A 22,319-nucleotide genomic window follows, 5' to 3' on the forward strand; every position below is an offset into this window, starting at 1 on the left:
TACCAAGCTATTTGGCACTCAATTAGTGTGATGAACATTGTTTTAGCAGTGCTTATCATTGCGCATTAGTTAATAATTCTCAACTCTCATCTGCGATATTATGTAAAAGCAAATAAATGTGGTTCAGTAATGCATTTCTTACTGCATTTACACATAGGCTCCTTTAGAATGAAGTGTAAATGTAGGTATCTAAAAAACGCTGTGGCTTCATAGAGCTACTCCCTCTAGGTGGTCCACATGTGATATACTGTACAGAATGATGTATCTTTCACACGGTCAGTTAGCTGCAGGAAAACCACTGGAAGTTATTGTAGAATAACACTTGAAAAGGTTGAGATTAGTTTGATGTTGTGTCACTCAGTGGTGCTGGTATGTGCTGGACAATAACCTGTTGAAGATACAGAGATGGTATGTGTTAGAGCACAGGACAACAAGAAGGCAATAACATGATGGCAGACACACAGTTAGTGAATAATATTATCAGATGGCACTGTTGTTGCAATCTTTGTAGATGTATTACACAGAATGTATTACCATTTAACAAGGTATCATCAGTTGCAACCATTAACAAATACTTTTTTATAAAACGTGTGCAACAAACTTTTAAAATAATTGTAGCACTACTAATAATTAGTAAACACTGTATTGTTTGTTAACAGGAAAATAACTATTAACTTAAGTTTAATTAACTATCAATTTATTTATTTATGATGGTTATTACCATTCTTTGAACATTGTCGTATGCAAATTCATGCCGTCAAAAATATCTCCCTTCATGGGGTTAAATTTGAATTATGAATCTCTAACCTCAGTGGGAAAGGCCTGATTTAGATGAAGTAACAATGAAAAATGTTTTACCTGAGTGTGTGTGGATTTCAGAGCCAAACGTGCAATGGCAACCAAGAAGATGAGAAGCACAGACACACACAGAGAGGAAGTGAATAATAGGCCTTCAATACCCCAAAGCTGGTCCTAAAGCAAGAGGAAGTGACAGCGAGAGTTATTCATACATGGTGAAATGTGTCCATTTAGTCTAAAACATATATGCTGTAACTCACCATTCTGTAAATGGCCCAAATCTCCTCCGAATAGTGTCCTGCCCTGTACTTAAGGTAGTCATATTCGATGAAGAGGTATATCCTGTAGCTAATTGAGACCACGATTCCCAAAAGAGAAACCACATACATAGCCAAACACACAGTCATCTGGAAAAACACATTCAACAAGATAAGTTGCGTTAGTGACAACCAAGAGAAACTGAGGGTGATTAAAGTTAAACACTAACAAAATCCCCAAATACCTACCATCTTCTTGGATGGATGTATCTCAGTGTAGATAGACAGGTTTCCACAGACAAGAAACTTAAAAAACAAACATCCAAGGAAATTATTATCATATCATTTTTTCTTTATCATTTACTTAAAGTCCACAGTCTACCTAATACAATTTAAAGATGCTTTTGGGTTGTCAAAAGTAAGTGCTACTTGAGCCTAACTTGACTTAAATAGTTTGACATTTTGGGAAATACGCTTATTTGCACCTTTTTTTTGCCAAGAGTTAGGTGAAAATTGATAAAACCCTCACGTCTGTTCAGTAAATACAAGGCTACAGCCAGCAGCTGCTTAGCTCAGCATAAAGACTAGAAACAGGGCTAAACAGCTAACCTGGCTCTGTCCAAAAGTTTAAATAAAATCCACCTTCCAGCTTTTCTAAAGCTCACTAATTGACAGGTTATATCTCAAATATTTAATTCGTACAAAAGCCAAAGTATGTAAACCAAGTTGCTACTCAAAGCCGAGAAATAACCCTGATGGCATAAATTATAATTATTTACATTTCTTTTTTTGTTTGTTTGTTTTGTAATAATCAAACACACAAGATAACATGTGTTGATAAGTGATCTTTAGAGATGCTGGTGTTGACTGTGTTACCTTCAGACAGTCAGGCTAGCTTCGTTTCTATTTTCCAGTCTTTATACTAAGCTAAGCTAATTAGCTGCTGGTTGTAACCTCATATTTACCATAAATACATGAGTGGTATTGATCTTCTTATGCAACATTTCCTGAAATAAGGTTTCAGAAGATTTAAGGAGCCACTCTGGTACTGTAGCTTCATTGTAATTTTGAAGACAAGCGCATGTGCCAGATGTTATGTACCAGAATTCCCTGCCAGAAGGGAATGTAGATTGCACAAGAAGTCTGCACATTTTCTTTGGACAGCTGAAATCCCATCAGAAGCTCTGCACAGCCAAAGATCAGAATGACAATCTGGGAAAGAGAAGAGGAAGGATGGATGAATAAGAGTAGCATACAGAGGGCAGAACAACAGTTTGCAGCTGCTCTTGCATGTTCAAGAACATGCCAAACTGCAGCGCATGATAAAGCCAGCAGGTAGGATCATTGGGGTTGTTCCTCAACGATCCTATCCATCCTCTACACCTGATCAGAAAAAAGGTTTGTGTATTTTTTATTATGTTTGACTATTTATATTTAGATTGTATAATGTATATTTAATATTGCCAGCATTGCCCCAGGATGTGTGTGTGTGGTTGTGTTAGTACACATCCTATAAACCTCTGTGCTTTTTGTACCTGTTTTAAACAGAACGTGTATGATCATATGAATTCCCCCTTGTGGGATAACAAAGTATACCTTAACCTTAATCTGTGTATACAACTAGGTTCATTTAACGGTCATTTCTGTGTCCCTGGATTGTGTCATGTGTTACCCCAAGACTTCTGGGCTCTTTTTGGATGAAGCGATGCAGAGGTTTGCTGGACATCAGCAGCATGTGGTTTGGCGCCTGACTCCCATTCCTTCCTGTTGTTCTCTCTCTAGTGGTTGACTCAGTTCCCTCCATTGCCAGTGAACGTTACGCTGTTAGGTTGTGGGAGGAGAGAAGAATTAATCAGAACAGATGTATACTCTCCACTACTAAGCAGATTTAAAGTGGCAGAATTAGTTTAGATACCTGCTGCATGCAAGATGAAGATGAAAAGCAGTCTCAAAGAATGCAGGGATATGTACAAAAACATAAAGTGACCCACCTTGTTTTAGTTTTTCATCCAGAGAAGTGGTGTGAATGATAAGAGGAGGGGAATGTTGTGGGGCGAAAGAGGAAGTGTGGAAATTTGAGACTTTAGCTTTTTTTCCCACTTAGGGGAGGGGCTGAACAACGTAAGTTCTCTCCCTGTTCCTCAGTACAATGTTCACTCTATGTGGAAATCCAGGGACAGGAAGACAACAACGTCAAATGTTAATTTGAAAAGTGGTGCTTTGTCGGTAAAGAACATTTTAAAATGTTTTATTTCAAAATGGTACTAAACACAAGAGCAAACTTCTGATGTATATCTGTCTTCCTAGTGTGACACAAAGTGGATTTTGACTATTAATGTATACATTCTGCTCTCATTGGATTCATGGTTGCACAGAGCAACAGCTGGGATAACAGTCCCAAATGTTGTTGTTGATCTGGAGCAATGACCCTTATGCTCATTATTATTCCTTATTAATTACGTCAAACCAAAAAATAAAAATAAAACTTACATATTGCTATCCAGAAAATACAGTCTTCAATGTGTAGTAAATTTGATATTTATTTATTTATAATTTATTTTAATTATACAATGACATCATTACACTATATAATGAATACAATGACATTCATTAATGACAATGCATGATTGGCTCCAGATACGTGATACTGAGTCACAGAGTCTATTAAAATATTTCATCTTTACATACATTAAAATACCATTGATAATAACACTGAAGATGGTTCACGTCAAAATATCAGTAGATAATCAAAAGATATTAAAAACGACTTTAAATATAACATTGTTTGTACAATAATACAGATTGCAGGATGTAAACAAGCAGTCCTGTACTCTCAGGCATGTTCTCACTCCCAACTCATCAAATACAGCAGCTTGGTCAGTGGCCCTCAGCGTCTAATACCGATGCACCGGGCTTTTCAGAGCAGCTGTGAGATAACGTAGCACAAAGATTGACAAAGTCTGCATAGGGAGAAGGTTGGGGTGCATGAATGGGTCAAACAAACGCAAGTTACGTAACAAACCACAATCTTTTCCTAAACCTAACCAACTTGTTTTGTTTAACCTTACCCTGCATGCTGAAAAATGTCGCCAAAGGGGTCATGACCAAGCAGCCGTGTGTGACGAGTTGGGAGTGAGAATGAATAGAGTGTTGCCTCATGGTATACTGTAGGTGACACACTGTACTCCATAGGTGTGAATGTGATGCCTCCCTGTTGCTTCAGGAACATGGGATGTTGTCCAACTGCAACGAAACAGATCATGCAAGTTAGTTTTTAAAATTCTGAATTAGTACAAATTCAACAAACAAAGCAAACTGCACTGAAGTCTTTACCGAGCAATATGTTGAGGAGGACAGTGGGTGGTGCTCCAGGAGACGTGTTGCTCTTTGTCTAATCTCTCCTTCACTGTTGTACTGAATGGCTTCTAACAGCGAAAGCCCGCCTTGCCTCACAAACTCCTCAGCCACCTAAGGGGAAAGAATAGCTTTGGTAACTGTCACAACTACAGTAGCTTGGTAAAAGCTAATCATTTGTCTGGTTTGGCTAACCCTACTGAGCAGCATCACAGTTTCAAAGGCTGTTCTAATTTACCTGTGGACCACTGACTACCAGCACGGACAGGACATCCATACTCAGGGTCACCATCTCTTGGTCGGCCATTTTAAGTGTGGCACAGAGTGCAGAAAGCAATCCATGATGGGCCAGCTGGACACACAACTCCTTTTTCTTGTGGGCAACATTTGCTAGAACCCTCAGGATCTGAGTTTAAGGCACAGACCAGTGAGATTAGTGTAACATTGTCGGGACCAACATAATAAGCAAAACAAACATTGTCCATCATCGCCTGCTACAATGACAGTGGAATATTCTATGAAGTCAATGATATCAAAGTTTGGCTTTAGCTTGCACAGACCATGGTATTGATGCCTTGAGAGAAAGGGAGGAGCTGGATCAGTCCAGGGACCAAGTTGAGAGTCAGCAGAGCAGAGCAGAAAGCACTGGAGTGAGCTGTAGCAGCGAGATGGAAAATGCATTGGAACAAACTTCATTACACACACATGAACTCCTAATAAATATATCAATCCTTTGGTCTAAATTCTCAATTCATAGTACCGAGGGAAAAGCCATAATTTCATATGTCAACAACAGATCTTCCTCTGCAAAACTAACAGTTCAACAGTAAAATTAAAATAAATCTGGTACCAGATAAATATGATTTTAAAGTTGTATAAAGCATTTTAATGAGTTGTATACTTAAACAATTATTCAGTCATGTTTAATAGGTGATGCACAGGTGCTGAGGACATGTTGCCAAAATAAAGCCGTGGGTGGCTTGTGGCTCAGGGGTAGAGTGGTCGCCCCACAACCACAAGGTTGGTGATTCAATCCCAGACTCTTCCTCATTTTTGTTGTTGTTAAAGGTCCAATGTGTAGGAATTTCTCCCATCTAGCGTTGAGCTCATATATCGCAATCAACTCTCTCGCACCACGCAGTTCAAAGTACATATTACAGCTACGGTAGCCTTCACGCTTCAAAAAGCCGGTCTCTTGCTCTTTTCAATATCCTTTTTCTTTTTCTGGGCGAAGAAGAAGACTCCTGTTCCTGAAATTTGGATTTTGAATACGTGTGGTCCTCCATGTTTCCTTCTTCAAACTTGCCGGGGCCGGGAAGCTACGATACCCATTGTTACTGGCTACTGGCTATCGTATTTCAAGATGGTGCATGAATATGGAGCATCTACCCCAGTTCATGCAAATGTAAAATTACAAGCCAAAAGGAATACTTGGAATTGATGGTGGTGGTAAATATTCATGAAAAAGGACAAGTTTGTGAATGGGCAACACAGATTTTGATAATGAACACCACGTTACACACTGGGCCTTTAAAACAAACTCTCAACTAAATTCAACAACTATTTGGGTGATGCGTACAATGATCAAGTGTAAAGTGTCTTTTGTGTGCTTACGTCCTTAATAATGTCTGCTGGTATGAGCTGTCCCTAAACCAAGCTGGTCCCTGAGCCAAATAACCCAGAGAATACATTAAACAGAAATCCCAATATCAGTGCAGAAGTATGTGTTTGAGATTCAGCAGAGATCAGGTGTGACTCAGACAGACTGTTCAAACCTGTGAGGTTGTTGAGGACCCAGGCACTCTCTCTAGCCAACGCTGGCTGAGCCTGCAGGTAGGCCTGAAGAAGTGCACACAGAGCGACCACAATACGAATGTCAGCCACTTGAGTGTTCAGGTCTTTCACTGGACAGGAGGACAGGAGGTTTCCCACACACCTCAGCAGAGGACAGATCAACTAGAGAGGAAGAAGGACACATTGAAAATCTCCGTTACACACTTCCATTTAAAGATTACAAATGGTGTACACTTGACATTGTGGCTGATTTTCCTGAGCATGGTTTATCTTAAATTGTTAGTTTTTGATTTTCTAGTAAGTAAGTAAGTAAGTAATTTATCACAGTGAAAATTGTACTCATCTTCAATAATTTATATGTCAAATTAAAAATATTTCTTTCTTTTTTGGTCAAAGTTATCATAATGAGATAATATAGCCAGAGGCCGATACTGTTTTAAAAACTACTTTACAATCTGTGTAACGCAAGAAAAAAACAAAAAAACACAATGAGTTTCATAGATTTCATTTTTGGTAATTGTTTGGATTGTCCGATAACATGGCTGGTGAATGTGATGCTTTTCAGCAGCTGACTCTGAAATCTCTGATGAGGAGGCTTCATTGAAAACATCAACAACAAAAACAGCATGCAACTGCTCTTTTGACAAAATAAATAAAAGCTTAAAATGTTGTTCACTGTGATGCATAAGCTTTTTCAGGCGTGCTTTAAGTCTCTGCATATTGATTTTAATTCCATGTTGACATGATGTGAAACCAATGAGGTCTGAATGGTAAAAACTCAATCCAAACAATAAAACAACAGGTTTGCTTTAAGATGGTCAGTGATGAAAAGTACTGGTGCACATGATTTCTTTTGAGACAGTAAAACAGAACAAACATTAAGCATTAAGCATTAAAATCCAACAAACACAATGAAAAACAGACTGTATTTAAAGGTGCAATATGTAATACTGACAGCTAGTGTTTAAAATAGTTATTGCGGTACAAATTCAAAATACTGGAGAGAGTCATCTCCCCCGCCCCCTCCTCCCCAGACTCAAAGTTCACGTTGGTTGCCAGGCTGAGACCGCGGCATCCACAACAATGCTGCTAGACGCTTGTCTCACATAGCCAGACATTACTTCACAGCACAGTGGAGTAGCTAACGTTAAATGCTGGCTACATTGACAGTCATAGAAGCCCGTGCTCACACGGAGCTCTGTACCCAACTGACAGACAGACTTCCTCGGCTTAGAATTATGGTAGGAACCGCTAAAAATAACACTACCTTGCCGTCCTCTCCACCCGACTGAACAAACTTTATTGGCTTAGAATTACAGCAACAATCGCTAAACACACTGCAAACTCACGGTCCTCTCTTCCCGATTTACAGCCCCCCTCTCTTGGCTTAAAATAACTCACCGTCGTTGGCTACGGCTGCTGAACAGGTTACACATTCTAAACAGCCGTGGCCGCTTGCCTGGTCCTCCGGTAACGTTAGCAGTTAGCAGGGTTAGCATGGCGGTGTTAGCCAGGACCAGTCGGGATCACTTTACTGTCTGTGTCTCAACTGTTTTTGCGAGTAACCAACTCGGGTACTCTAGCTATATAATTCAATGCGAGTACACAAATGTTGAAATTACATAAAATGCCCATCCTGTGATAAATTAGCCTGAAGCTAATGCTTACCTGTTCAGGAGGGAATTAGCCAACACAGCGTCCTTTTGGGCTCTAAGCTGACTCCATCTTTCAAATAACGTTACATCTCCAATATTTCCCTGGGGTTTGTTACGTCTCTGGTCACGCAACTGTTAGAAACCTGCTGTTTTTTTTAGGTGGGTAGAATGTAACTCCGTTGATCCTGTTTGTTTCTTTGCTGCTTTCATGGCTGTAATAACGTTACAGTTGTAGCGCGCTGGGTTTACGTTTTTACAGGTATATCTGGCAACCCGATGTGCCAGTTTAGCTGGTGATCATGTTAACTGGTGATATTTGCATAAAATCAGTGAATATTCAACAAGGCCCTGTCTACTTTTTAAGAGCGCTCTGCTCTGCTTCCGCCCCTCGAGTGCCAGAGGTTCACATTTTCACGAAGTGTTTGCAAGTGAGACAAAATAATGGATATCACTGAAAACATCACCAGTGTATGTGTAATACATGTCCGTTTAAGCATTATCCACACAAATACGACACATACTGTATGAACGGAAAAAAATAAAACGAAACAACGCACTAGAGATCTAGCTGGGATTTGAACCGAATGTGTAGGCCTATCTCAGCACAAACAGTCTCTTTCAACCTGTGCCACAAGTCAACTGATTATTGTTGTGTTTAATTTCATTAGACCCATATTAGGGTATGTCTATGTCGACCCAGAATCGCGATTTTTGTCTTATGATAGCCTATACACTATTGTTATGACCATATGGCCATTGAATGTTTTGCAGCAAGGTGCTGATCCTCATTTACACTCTGATGTACTGAGAGTTTGATAACATTCAGATGTTGCTGTTTCAGATTCCTAATATGAAAAAAAACAACTATAATCAGTTAACTTGGCACAGATTGATAGAGACTGTTTGTGCTGAGATAGGCCTACACATTCTTCGTATGAGATGGCCCACAATAACAATGATAAATGATCACGTTTGCGCATGACTGACGTGTTTCATTTTTACCCCCAAAACGGAATAAAGTGTTAAGTGGGGTCATGCCAGTTTGTTGTACATCAGTTACTGTTTGCCCATGTTAAATTGTGATCTCACCAGTTAACATGGGCGTATATTACTCTCATATGTTAACCTGTGTTAACTTAGACTAAAAGTCCAATATATAGATAGAAATCAACAAATCATGTCAGCAGTGTGTAGTGTAGTGGTATAGATGATGTAGAAGCTAGTCTGTTAACTTTTGTCCACGACATCCAAGGTTCGAATCCCAGCTAGATCTCTAGTGCGTTGTTTCGTTTTATTTTTTTCCGTTCATACAGTATGTGTCGTATTTGTGTGGATAATGCTTAAACGGACATGTATTACACATACACTGGTGATGTTTTCAGTGATATCCATTATTTTGTCCCACTTGCAAACACTTCGTGAAAATGTGAACCTCTGGCACTCGAGGGGCGGAGGCAGAGCAGAGCGCTCTTAAAAAGTAGGCAGGGCCTTGTTGAATATTCACTGATTTTACGCAAATATCACCAGTTAACATGATCACCAGCTAAAATGGCACACCGGCCTGGCTGTCAAACTGGGCAGGTGATAACAACACACAGGCAAAACACAAACAGAAATTCCCCCATGGAACAGAAATTTCAAAACGAGAAAATACTGGCATTAGCATTGTTGTCAGAAAAGATAGTATTTCAACTTAGCATGTTTCCTTAATATCTGATGACGCATTGGGGAATTTTTTGGATTTATTACAGTAAATATATTACATATTGGACCTTTAATCCATTAATTTCCTTACCAACTCCATTCCTTCTTCCTTGTTTCCTTCAGCCACAGCACCACCTAGTGACACTAACAGAGAACTGCACTGTAGCAGGGCCCCATGAGCCAACAGCACTCTGTTGTCCTTCATGCTTTGGAGTGAGATAAAGGCAGAAGAGGGCCCGTTTGTGAAGAAATTACATTAAATGACAACTGAGTAAATATAACTATTGCTGACTGTTGACACTTCTCTCACCTGCATGAGATGTAGTGCAGACACCATGCACACTCAATGGCAGGTGCCAGGCCAAACTTTGGGTCCGGAGTCAGGACTGATATCAAGTGTGAAGGTAAGCTGGAGGCAAGGACCATCCTGCAGACACAGAGGATGACTATTACACAACAGTGTATATTGTGAGCTACTCCTCACAAGAGAAAAGATCTGAGAGAACAGCAATGACGCAAATAAACTGGTGTCATTACGGGATTATTTTCTCTGCTGCATCTTTGGCTTGGAGAAGCTGAGAGAGGGTGAATCCCACAGCTTCCACCACCGCAAGGTTATGTCTCTGGTTCTGGACACACACAGAAACATCAAGAGAGACATGTTGACATTACTACATTTAACCTTGTGTGGCACCAGTTCAGATCTATGAGAGAAAGTAGATTTATATTCAGTTTCTTTGCAAAAACTCTACAAATGATTGAACAAAGATTTGACTGACATATTAACAAGGCGCAGTGAAGTGAAATTACCTCTATACAGTTGGCCAGAGCTGGTATGATTCCCTGGGCCAGGAGCTTCTCTTTCACAACATCACTGTCTGGGCATAAATTACCTAGCGTGTAGAGACACAGCTCCTGTGTACACACGAACATACACACATGGAAAGTCATAAATCTCCTGCATAATAATTAGGTGATGGTATTACACAACACCTGCTATGAGAGGGTACTCACAGTGAACTTGGTGCTCTGGCCAGACAGGTAGGTGAGCAGGTAAGGGGTGGCAGGCAGAAAGGCTGGTGCCACGTTGGTGTGGGGAGAATGAGACAGCTCATGAAGACACCGAACAGCCTGCAGACGGCACGTAGCATCTGAGCCGGTGAGGAGACCAACCAGAAGATGCATACTATTCTCCTGCCTACAGCGAGGAAAGATTTATACGCTGACATGACGCATGAGAAACAGATATACAATGTCAATAACATCATTTAAACTCATTTGATGTGGCAATAAAAGTTACCACCATACTTGATGAAGGTGAGCTGTGCTGATGGGTCGCGGAGAGCTTTACTCAAAGCTTTCAGGTGGCCCTCCCTCTCCGGCCCGCTGTGTTGAAGTTTGTGGAACAAACTGACCACGTCCTGGGGAATCGAGGAGCAGATTCGTATGGGAAGTTTTACCTTACCAACCCAAACATTATCTATCAGAACATCTGTCTCACCTGTTCCCCTGAGTTAGTGTCCATGGTGACCCCTGGCTGGTCCTCATCGTCATTCAGCAGGAGTCTCTTGCTTACAAGCTGTCTGTCTCTGCGGGCTTGTCTCAGTGCTACAGCATTTAACATAGACAAATATTACATCACCTTCAGCAAAGAAGAAACGTCATCTGAAAGTAGCCCATTATACTTAGCTCTTCAGTGTAAAGACGCCCTACAAACCATCAATCTGTCAAATTCAGAGACAAAGCTGCCCTGTGGATGATGAGTTACACATTGACTATAATCATGTCACAGTAGCTGGAGGAATTGCCAATGTCATTTTAACATCATGACTAGACATCAACTTGGATTTTTGTCCTCTATTATTATATAGATATGGTGTTATCTTCTCTTTACAGCTGTTAAAGTAATGCTGGTTTGCCATACCATTATTAAAAAGTTGCCAATTATTGCCGTACCCCAAAATTTTAGCGTTACATGATGACACATGATCGACATCTCTGTACTGAATGTAATACAGTAAGTGACCCCCACTGACAGATTCTGAACCCCCCCTTCACCCTCAGTCACTACACATCCTGGACTATTGTCCCTGACCATTGCACATATTATATGTCACATACTGTGAACTTTTGTACATCCCCTGATTAATATTTTGCACACCCTGCACAAAACCGTACACTTTTTTCCTTTCTCAAATGGATATATTGTACATATTTGTTATGTCTTTAACATATTTTTTAAAATGCAAGATTTCTATTCTATATTCATAATTGACTGTTGCAGTTATTGTTTATTTCCTTGTCATGTTTATTGAATGCATTAAACACACCAAAGCGAATTCCTGGCAAGTGAAAACTTACTTTGGCAATACTGTCGGTACACGATCCGTTCTGCCTGCACGATCCGTTCTGCACATGCGCAAGATAATACTGTTTTACCGAGGATACTGTCGGTACACGATCCGTTCTGCACATGCGCAAGATAATACTGTTTTACCGAGGATACGACCTGCACGATCTGTTCCACGCTAGCCTATGGCTAGCCTCCACCGGGAAGCTAACGTTAGTTTAGCTAACAGCTAATTCGGCTAACCGCTAGCTGACAGCTAGATTCAGTCTAAAATAACGTTAACTCAAACGTAATGGGAAAAGCAGGCTACAGCTAAATTAAGACTTCACAGTAATAACAATAAAGACAAGTATTGAGTGATTGTATTTTAAATGAGAACAAGTAAAGTAGAACTGACGTAACAGCTGTTATATATGTTAGGTGTTTGTTATATATGTCAACGTTTATTTTCAAGTTTTATTTTGAGGGTCTTTTAAAGTTATTACATGCTGTCTCAGCTAGCAGTTAGCCGAATTAGCTGTTAGCTAAACTAACGTTAGTTTGCCTGTGGAGGCTAACGGCAGACCGCTACAATCAGCTAGCGGTTAGCCGAATGAGCCGTTAGCTAAACTAACGTTAGCTTGCCTGTGGAGGCTAACGGCAGACCGCTACAATCAGCTAGCTGTTAGCTAAACTAACGTTAGCTTGGCTGTCGACCGGAAGCGTGGAACAGATCGTGCAGTGTCGTAAATCCTCGTACAACCGCGCATGCGCGAACATTTTGCGCATGTGCAGAACGGATCGTGCAGGCAGAACGGATCGTGTACCGACAAATACATCTCATTCTGTTTGTACGTCACTGAATGATTTCTCTGTTCACGATAACGAGTTCATGCTTTGCGATTGACATCATTACGTTATCTAACTTAACGTTAGCTGTAGCGTGAAAGAACCTCTTTTTCATTGCGTTGACAGGTAATGCAGCATAGTTACCTTTAGCCTGATTTTGCTAACTAGTCGTAACGTTAATGTGTGGATGTGACTGCTAACACGTTACTTAACACTCACCCTTTTCGTGCTCTCGCCTCTTTAACTTGAGCTCCTCCAAGCTGTCGCCTTGTCGGCCAGCTTTGTGGCCAACTTTTTTTAACCTCCACATTTGGTTATTTTGAGGTTAACAACTTGCAGTTAAAACACTTAAATGTTAGTTCAGCTAGTTGTTTATTTCATGGTGGCAAATGTTATTGCAGCCATCCTTGTGATGTAGCCACCGTAGTATGGTAGCCACATACAGTCTATGGGTAGCCACCAAACAGAATTGAAGTTCTTCTTCGGTTTCTTTAGGCGGACCTTTCAGCTGCTGCAGCGCCATCTAGTAGACACACCGGGCACAAACTACTACTTGACCTTCTTATATACTGTCTATGGCTGCAACTAACGATTATTTTCACTATCGATTCATTTCCTTGTCTATAAAATGTAAAAAAGGTGAAAAATGTCGATCAGTGTAAAGCCCAAGATGACATCCTTAAATGTCTTGTTTTGTCCACAACTCAGATATATTCAGTATACTGCCACAGAGCAGTGAAGAAGCTAGAAACTATTTACACTTAAGAAGCTGGAATTAGAGAATTAATGTTTAATAGCTGACAACTAATTGATTCATCTTCGTAACTAACTGCCACTGCCCTCAAAAACAGACTTCAGGCAGACGGAGAACATGCTTAAAAAACTATGGAGTTTAATTTGTATTAAAAGCAAAATGTACAATGCATATGCGAAAGCTTTATCAAACATTTAAAACTTTTGTTTACAAAACATGTTTTTCACAAACATAGGAATTTAACACAACATCAAATAGCCTTTTAAAACAATTGTCCACATATTTTTGAATAAATATAAAACTGGTCAAAAGTTGTGATGTGTTCTTTTTTTCTCCCCAAGAGCTGAGTTAATAGGCATATATTGAAGATTTACGACTGTGAAAACTTCCTGAGACGGAAAGAGAATGTGTTTAAGATCGACATTTTTCGGTTCAATCAATGACTGGATTTCACTCAAAGAAATATCGTGAGAGGGATCATCCATTCCATTCAACATTTAGGTATAAATCCCTTTCATATATTCATGCCATTAAAATGGCAACATCAGATAAAACCATAGACTGTATATTAATGGACAGTGCATGTGTGACGTCACCCATTGGTTTGTAGAGATCTGCTATCCGTTTGCGAGTTTGCCGTTACGGGCGCAGCCATCCTGGTTTCGGATGTGACGATTTTAGACGAGAGGGAGGAGTGAGGGAGGAGCTGCTTGCAAGGTTTTTTTTTGCAGGATGGTAGGGGAAGACTCATCCCTGATTGGCTCGCCCTGACATCCTTACCCTAACCATAACCAATCCCACTCCTCTTGCCTAAACCTAACCAACCCAACCAGAGCAGGCAACGAGTACTAGCCATTCAGAGATGAGTTCCCTAATGAATATTCATGAGTCTTCCTGCTATCATCCTGCAAAAAAAAATTCCGCGAGCTGCTTACACTCTACGTTACGTTACACACTTTCACTGGCAATCGCATCATAGCCACGCCCTAAAACACCCCCTGCTTTATCGCCGATTTTAAAATCAACGAGACCATAATTCAAAAAATTAACATCATTCTACATAAAACTAGCGATTGAGACCATGAACTCATTATGAAGATGTTTACTGAGGTAATAAATCAAGTGAGAAGTGGGTCACTTTCTCTTAGACTTCTACAGAAACCAAAATCCTTTTGCAACCGCACGTGTCGCCCCCTGCTGGAATTCAGATAGAATGCAGGTTTAAGGCACTTCACCGAACCGGATGCGTTGTCCATTAATATTAACAGTCTATGGATAAAACAGTGAAAAATAACAGCGGTGGCATAGTACACACAAAACAAATGAAAAATATTTTTTTTAAAATGTACCAAAATATAAAAAGTAATTTTCTCTTTAAAGTTCTAAGTGATCCTTCTGACCATTAAAATAGGATTAGAAATAAGGCGGACCGGATGTGTTGCCTTCATCCTTTGGTTCTGCAGCGATGAAGAATCAAACATCTTCACAACTCTTGGAGGATTTCCTTTTCTGTGAAGAACGACAGAAAAAGAAAAAAAAATTCAAGCAACTGAAGAACTACCTTCTAGCGCACAAACTAATGAAGCGCTGAAGCAGAGCGTTGGTGCCGACTAGGATTCTGGGATACCTTTTTGTGGCTGGTGTCACTTGAGGGCGTTTGGAGGGTTAGTGTGGCCGAAGCATCTTGGACAGAGACTGCAGGGGTTTCTGGGACCTCGGCTGATTTCAACTTGCTTTTTTCTGACAGAATGACATATTAAAAGGTGAATACAAACTTGCAAAAAAACCTCCCAAAAACTGCATTTTGTCATGATTAAACGAACACGCCGACTTATTGGGACTTTAGCTTATTCACCGTATCCCCCAGAGTTAGATAAGTCCATACATACCTTTCTCATCTCCGTGCGTGTTGTAACTCTGTCTGATGGCTCCACCGGTAGCTTAGCCTAGCACGGATCCTGAAGGTAATCGGTTCCAACTAGCCTACTGCTCCCAATAAGTGACAAAATAACACAACATGTTCCTATTTACATGTAGGCCTGTCACGACAACAAATTTTGCTGGACGATAAATTGTCCCAGAAATGATTGTGATAAACGATAATATTGTCGTTCTGAGACCATTTTCATCTAATATAATAAAAATGGCATAATAATGCAGGTACACCTTTTCAAAGATCAATAAACTTTTATTTATTTTTATTTCTAAAGAATATTTAACACTGGAATTGGAAGACATTTTAAATATCCACAATAAATGAACAAAACAACCAAAAACAATAAATAAAATGGACTCTCAGTCTCCGTTAACAAAAAATGCACTTGAATAAAAACCAAACACAACCAAAAACAATAAATAAAATGGAAATTTTTCCGGCCGCGATAATTTCCATTTAAAAATTATCAAGCTCATTTTTATATATCATGCGATTAATTGATTTATTGCATATTGCGACAGGCCTATTGACATGTTGTGATTTGTATAGTCACAGCGTGTACAAATAACAAGGTCACATGAGAGACAGCCATCTTCAAACTGTGTATAAACTGGGAACTATATTCTCAGAAAGGCGAAGCACTGTTACTTCTGCTACTTGGACAGAGTGATATGCTTGCACCTGAGAAGCCCCAAGCAGAGTAGCAATGCTTCGCCTTTCTGAGAATATAGTTCCCAGTTTATATACGGTTAAAGTACATACACACCGCCGCCGACTTGAGCTGCAAAGAAGCTCTGGCCGCCCTGTCAAGGACGCTTGTCAAAAAGTACGGGGAAGCTGTTTGACGCTTTGGCCGCTCTGACGTAGCAGCATTCTATGTTCGATCATGGAAAAAGCACAAGCAGCCACTGCACAGCCAATACACTGACACTAGAAACCTTTTATAAATGACATATATAATGACAGAATTTGTATTGGTTGTTGGTCGCAGCGGTGTCTGTTAGCAGTTAACTCGCTCGTTAGCCGCTGAACCGCAGCAGAATGCAGTCAGAGCGAGCAGCCGCCAGCTGTTGATCTGGTCAGACGATGTGACCGGCAGGTAACGTTAACTGGTCCCTATACGCAAATATCATTAATGATAGGGAACCCAGCAACGGCGATGATGAGCTTTTCCTCCTTTTTCTCGGAACTAATGTTTTGGTAGGAACGAAAGTTTACATCGTATGTTTCTCTGGAATCAGCCAGCGCGAAGGACGTCTATATTCCGATTGGTTGCCGCTGCTTGCCGCTGAACCGCGTCATAGCTCATTACCATAAAGTTGACCTACTTTCAACTTTCTGATTGACGCTCTGGTCGCTGAAAACGTCCAAAACGCGACGCCGACAGATTTGACGCTCCTTGCAGCTGAGAGAAGCCAGCTTCCATTGAAAATGAATGACTTCCGGTATCTTTAGAAGCTCAAGTTGGCGGCGGTGTGTACGTACAGTTAGAAGGTGGCTGTGTCTCATGTGACCTTGTTATTTGTACACGCTGTGACTATACAAATCACAACATGTAAATAGGAACATGTTGTGTTATTTTGTCACTTATTGGGAGCAGTAGGCTAGTTGGAACCGATTACCTTCAGGATCCGTGCTAGGCTAAGCTACCGGTGGAGCCGTCAGACAGAGTTACAACACGCACGGAGATGAGAAAGGTATGTATGGACTTATCTAACTCTGGGGGATACGGTGAATAAGCTAAAGTCCCAATAAGTCAGCTTGTGGCTTTAATGTGACTTATCTACTCACTTTTCTTCTTCTCTGTTGGAGGACTTGATGTCTCGGCGTCAGGTGGAGGTAGTGGTTCTTCTGTGTCATTTTTCAATGATGAGTCCTTTTTCTTTTTCTTCTTCTTCACTTCAGTCATCTGCTCTGGCGTTTCCTCTCCGTCACCGCTCTCTGATTTATTTGCCATCGTTGTATTTTCTTCGACTGTCTGCTCTGACGTCTCCTCATTATGACCACATTTGTGCTTTTTTTTCCTCGTCTTTTCTTCGCCTATCTGCTCTGAATTTTCTTCATCAGGTTTCTCCTTTTTCGTCTTTTTTGCTTTCTTTTCTTGAACTACCGGCTCTGAATGTCCTCGGTCTCCTTCTACTGGTTGCTCTGAATGTTCCTCACTACCAGCTGTCCTTTTCTTCTTTGCTTTCTTTTCCTCCGCTGTCTGCAGTGGATTTTCCTCACTATCAGTTTTCTCCTTTTTCTTCTTCTTGGCCTTCTTTTCTTGCACCATCGGCTCGGAAATGTCCTCGTTCTCAACATCTCCATTTTTCTTCTTCTCGATGTCTTCTTCCGTCTTGCTCATTTTACTTTCTCTCTTTGTTTCTTTTGCCTTTTTCTTCTCCTCTGCAGGTTTATCAGCAAACTCTTGCTCTGTGACTACAGTCTTCTTCTGCTTGTCACTGTCCTTGTCGTCTCCACCGGCCTCATTTGGATTCTCTTCCACCTTATCTTCAGTCATCTCCTTTTTCTTCTTCTTCTTCTTCTTCTTGGGCTCAGACGTTGTCTCATCCGTTTTTTCTTCACTCGGGGTCACATCTTTTTTTCTTTTCTCTTTCTGTGGCGTCTGTTTTGACGGGGAGAGAGTGGACGCTGCTGGCCTGTCCTCTACAGCGTTGATGCTTTGCTCTTGGCTCGGGGGGGCAGATGAGGTCACAGGTGAACTCTTCTTTGGCCTGCTCCTCTTGGGTTTACTATTTTTTGTTGCCGTTTGCGTCGTGGCTTTCCCCTCCACCATTTCATTCTTTCCGACCGTGCTGTTATTCTGTTGAACTGGAGTGTCGGTTTTGGCAGGAGGCTTGGCCCGGGGCTTCCTCACTCTCTTTTTAATGGCTGGCGGTGCAGACGAGTCCAGAGCATTGATGGTGTCCATCTTGGCCATGTCAGACTCTGTGGACAGAGTAAACACGGTGAAGACATGGAACAGACATTGCTAGGTGGCACAAATGCGTAAAAGAAAACATCAACGGCAGCCACACGGCTACACAGCTCTGTTAGTATGACATCACTGTTTCCCATGGTGGAGTCGTTCACCAGGGGTGTTCTTGTCTTTCTCCCTTTAAGTGAGAGGACCCAGCTTTCCCTGTCTTTTTATTTCCCACCATGTCCTGCATTTTTCAATCCTCTTAATGATCTCAACCTCGCCACCCTTCATTCTGTCTCTTTCAAATGTAAACAACACAAATTAGCTAGAGTGTCTGGCTATCTGAACTGGGGGTCAGCCCTATGTTCCCACATTTCTAAGATTTTTCTTAAAATTAGGCCCTATGTTAGGGTTAGGGTTACATTCCATCTGTAGTCCATTACTACTGGATAATAGGTTGGGTGTAATTGGCTACCAAATTGGGAGAAAGGGGGATAAAATCTGATACAAATTTATGAAAAAGGAAATGTGGGAACATAGGGCCTAATTTTGGAAAAAGGAATCTTAGAAATGTGGGAACTGTGGGAACATAGGGCCTAATTTTGAAAATAATCTTAGAAATGTGGGAACATAGGCACGCTCCCCTGAACTGTTTCCGTGCTTGGTCTTTGGAAATATTAGCAGTAACTTACAAATCCCAATTACAATGAAGTTGGGACATTGTGTAAAATGTAAATAAAAACAGAATACAATGATTTGCAAATCCTTTTCAACCTATATTTAATTGAATACACTACAAAGACAATATATTTAATGTTAAATCTGATCAACTTTATTGTTTTTTTTGTGCAAATATTTACTCATTTTGAATTTGACACGTTCCAAAAAAGCTGGGACAGGGGCATGTTTACCACTGTGTAACTGGTGTTACATCACCTTTCCTTTTAACAACACTCAATAAGAATTTGGGAACTGAGGACACTAATTGTGGACGAATTTAGCCTGTGGCACCTACCTGTCATCTGCAAGACCATTTTCTTCCATTTATCGACATCCAGACTGCTGTCAGAGTCTGAATCATCTCCTCCAGCGGCCACCAACTTGTCTTTTGTTTGGGTCTTTGATTTTTTCGCATTAGTGACATTTTCTGCAGATGTACCTTCACTTTTTTTCCTTTTCACTGGCACAGACTAAAAAGAAAAGAAACGAACAGACTAATTAGTAAAAAAGTTAAAGAACATGAATCGGACCAGTTGTTGGACCAGTTGCTTAAATGTCGCATTCAAAAATAAAAACAAAATAAGAAATCACCTTCTTTTTTTGTGTCTCTGCTTTGTTTGCAGATTTGTCCTTCTTCTTCTTTAGAGTGGCTGTACATAAAAAGTTTGCAGAAAGGGTTTTAAAAAAAAAAGTATTCAAGTGCACAACCAGATTATCATTTCTTAGTTCTTCTGTGACTGGGGTAAACCTCGCAGCAACAGGAGGTGCTGTTAAAACTGCTGATGACGCAGCAGCAGCTGGAGGCCGCTCAGAGGTGCTGCTGCGTTTCTTTCTTCGATTCACACAATCATTTAACTTACTGTAATTTAAACTTGACTTAAGTACTCAAATTTCAATACAAGTTCAGGAACATTGCATAATAAACAGTAGATCAGAAGGTTTTAGATAGGAGGAAAAACCAAAGTCATCCTAAAACAAGTCTGAGGCAAAAAAAGGAATGAAACGGGGACTAGTCTGACAAATCAGACCTCTCAACAGCCACCCACAACTCCAGTTTTGACAGGATGCAAACATGAAAAAGCAATTCAATCTAATTATCAAACTATGCACAAAGAGTTGGACCCTCTCCATGCTGTGTAAGGTTGAAGAAAGAAGCAGTCATACCCTTAACTGGAGTCCCTTTGGCTGACTCCGGCTGCTTTTTCTTTTTTGAGTCCCTGGCGGGAAAAGAAACAATACTTGGCACACATGTCATCACTACCAACAAAGTAAAATTGAGATGTTTGATTCCTGCAAAGAATTAAGAAATCATACTCACTTTAACCACGAACTGTAGATGTCCAATAATGTTGCAGATGTTTTTTTCTCCCCCTGCAGAAAAATAACAAAATCTAAATATCAAACCATGCAATGATTAGGCAGTTTATTAGGTATACTATTTAATACCGTTATACAGTCCTGATGTTGATAGCCTTACTAGCACGAGAATATGTTTTCAACATTTCCACATCAATCAAATTCACAGATCTGCTTTTGACATGTCACAGCAGGAAAAACACTTGATCACTGATCACATTACTGATGCCTCAATTCCAGCAATTATTGTTATGCAATGGAGCAAGTAATAATGTGATATTACTCAATCTTGTGTTTGACAAAAAAAGGGTGTGGTTTTTGTTCATGTTGGTCATGTCTGCCCAATAGGAAAGTGCTCTGTGTTTACCCAGTTTGGAGAACCTCTGCACTCAACTATGGTAAGGTTAGATTTAGCTGGCTGGGCCTTATGAACTAAAGCTATACTGGCAACTCGTATTATTCATTTAATCTTTTAAAATGTCCTGCATTAAGTTTTAACTGCTGAAAAAACACATGATGTGGGCAGCACTTAAGTCTGTCTACACATGTCATAATACTGTGAAGCCATTTTGAAGACCTAATCACCAGCAACATGACTAGGTCCTGACTGGCTGACAATAACAGCTCCTAAATGCATTCCCCCCCAAAAAATATGAATGCACATGAAACAAAAATACATGGGATGAACAGAAGACTAGCAGTTTGAAAACTACTGCAAAGAGTGTGGGAGTTAACTCTGAAAGAGTGTAAGTAAGCACACTATTACACTATATTTTAAGCAATGTTATTCATTACTCATAACAACGTCTGTGTGACGATAACTGGAGGATAGTTTAACGTGTGACAAAATACTGTTGTACCATATACTGTAAAAAAGAAACTAAAGTCGTTGTACACTTAACAGGTAGTAACGTTAGTTCAAAAGTAAAGGCAGCTTTGCCACAGGCAATTCCACTTCTCAAGTTGATCACTGGGAGTGTTTCCATTTTCAAACCGGAAACATGATGCAAACTCCACCAGTTACAGGCTACTTTACAGTGTGTGTGTGTGTGTGTGTGTGTGTGTGTGTGTGTGTGTGTGTGTGTGAGAGAGAGAGAGTGAGTGCAGTGTTGTGTTGTTGACCTGTAGGCTGTGCCTCTGTAGCTCATCTGCAGCTGAGTGGAAACCATGCTCCTTCAAATGGCGGTAGATCAGATGGGTCAGCTCGTGCTTTGATGCGTCCACTGACATGTTCGACACACGAAGACAAAATAAACACGCAAAAGTCACGACTAACTTAATAAAGTATATTCATATTAAAACAAACTGTACACACACTGCAGAGTCACTGCTACTCCACTTACTGAAACAAGCATGTTAGCATGTTGAACTCTGAACTCAGGACGTAGTTCCTTTTACCGCTGCAATGCACCATGGGATATGTAGTTCTTCCGCGAAAACAGCCCATATTCAGCCAGGGTACAGCCAGGCTGTCTTTTCCTTTCTTTTACTGTCTATGGTCTTTTCAGGGTCCCGCGGTCCTGTTTAGTTTCTGGTCGGATTCTTTTTTTGACTGTCTGGGCACAGTCTGTTGTTTCACCTATATTTGCTATTTTAAGCAGAATATCACACTGGCCCCAGTATTAAATTGCAATTCACACCAACCAACAAAGACCCTTTCTTTTTGAATTTTTATTTTTTATTTTTAACCTGCTCGTTACTTTCCTTTGATGTTGCTCAATTTTAGCTCAGTTGCATATCCTGTCTCAGGTAAGAAACTTGTTAACAGACGAGCGACTCCCTTAAACCAGTCAAGGCCTGTATGATTTATTACAGGTAATTTTCCCCAGGGGCAATCTGATTTTACTGATTTTTAAGAGATCATAGTGATCTGATCTTTTTTTTTCTTTTTCTGGCAGCCTCCTGAAG

The 22,319-nt window shown here is 40.5% G+C and overlaps 3 protein-coding genes across 10 annotated transcripts; all 3 read right to left on the reverse strand.

Moving 5' to 3' along the window:
- Window positions 1-271: 271 nt before the first annotated feature.
- On the reverse strand, window positions 272-3,154 carry LOC116064487. 2 transcript variants are annotated; one of them, XM_031319725.2, is made up of 7 exons: window positions 3,047-3,154; window positions 2,728-2,876; window positions 2,157-2,267; window positions 1,305-1,361; window positions 1,059-1,205; window positions 859-972; window positions 272-388 (listed from the first exon to the last, which is right to left on the reverse strand). In XM_031319725.2, the coding sequence occupies exons 2-7, from the start codon at window positions 2,857-2,859 to the stop codon at window positions 338-340; spliced, it is 612 nt and encodes a 203-aa protein (XP_031175585.1). In that variant the 5' UTR covers window positions 2,860-2,876; window positions 3,047-3,154; the 3' UTR covers window positions 272-337. The 2 variants fall into 2 exon arrangements, with proteins under 2 accessions (XP_031175585.1, XP_035863739.1); XM_036007846.1 differs by having other exon boundaries at window positions 2,728-2,870; window positions 3,048-3,146.
- Window positions 3,155-4,056: 902 nt separating this feature from the next.
- Window positions 4,057-13,182, reverse strand: tmco6 (transmembrane and coiled-coil domains 6). Its single transcript, XM_031319721.2, has 13 exons — window positions 12,960-13,182; window positions 11,064-11,170; window positions 10,871-10,983; window positions 10,577-10,760; window positions 10,373-10,477; window positions 10,100-10,191; window positions 9,873-9,989; window positions 9,654-9,768; window positions 6,185-6,365; window positions 4,970-5,064; window positions 4,648-4,815; window positions 4,389-4,523; window positions 4,057-4,298 (listed from the first exon to the last, which is right to left on the reverse strand). Exons 1-13 carry the CDS (start codon window positions 13,048-13,050, stop codon window positions 4,275-4,277), a joined length of 1,527 nt encoding a protein of 508 aa, XP_031175581.1. The 5' UTR covers window positions 13,051-13,182; the 3' UTR covers window positions 4,057-4,274.
- A 1,597-nt stretch (window positions 13,183-14,779) lies between these two features.
- tcof1 (treacle ribosome biogenesis factor 1) lies at window positions 14,780-21,871 on the reverse strand. Of its 7 annotated transcripts, none has more exons than XM_031319447.2 (9): window positions 21,755-21,871; window positions 21,534-21,634; window positions 20,374-20,426; window positions 20,220-20,272; window positions 19,647-19,705; window positions 19,351-19,525; window positions 17,222-18,361; window positions 15,122-15,234; window positions 14,780-15,003 (listed from the first exon to the last, which is right to left on the reverse strand). In XM_031319447.2, coding segments are annotated over exons 1-9 (1,731 nt in total). In that variant the 5' UTR covers window positions 21,756-21,871; the 3' UTR covers window positions 14,780-14,967. The 7 variants fall into 7 exon arrangements, with proteins under 7 accessions (XP_031175307.1, XP_035863443.1, XP_031175306.1 ...); XM_036007550.1 differs by having other exon boundaries at window positions 20,374-20,429; XM_031319446.2 differs by having other exon boundaries at window positions 21,534-21,803.
- Window positions 21,872-22,319: the final 448 nt, after the last annotated feature.

This window comes from Sander lucioperca, chromosome 1 (genome assembly GCF_008315115.2).
Source record: "Sander lucioperca isolate FBNREF2018 chromosome 1, SLUC_FBN_1.2, whole genome shotgun sequence".
Lineage (NCBI taxonomy): Eukaryota > Metazoa > Chordata > Actinopteri > Perciformes > Percidae > Sander > Sander lucioperca.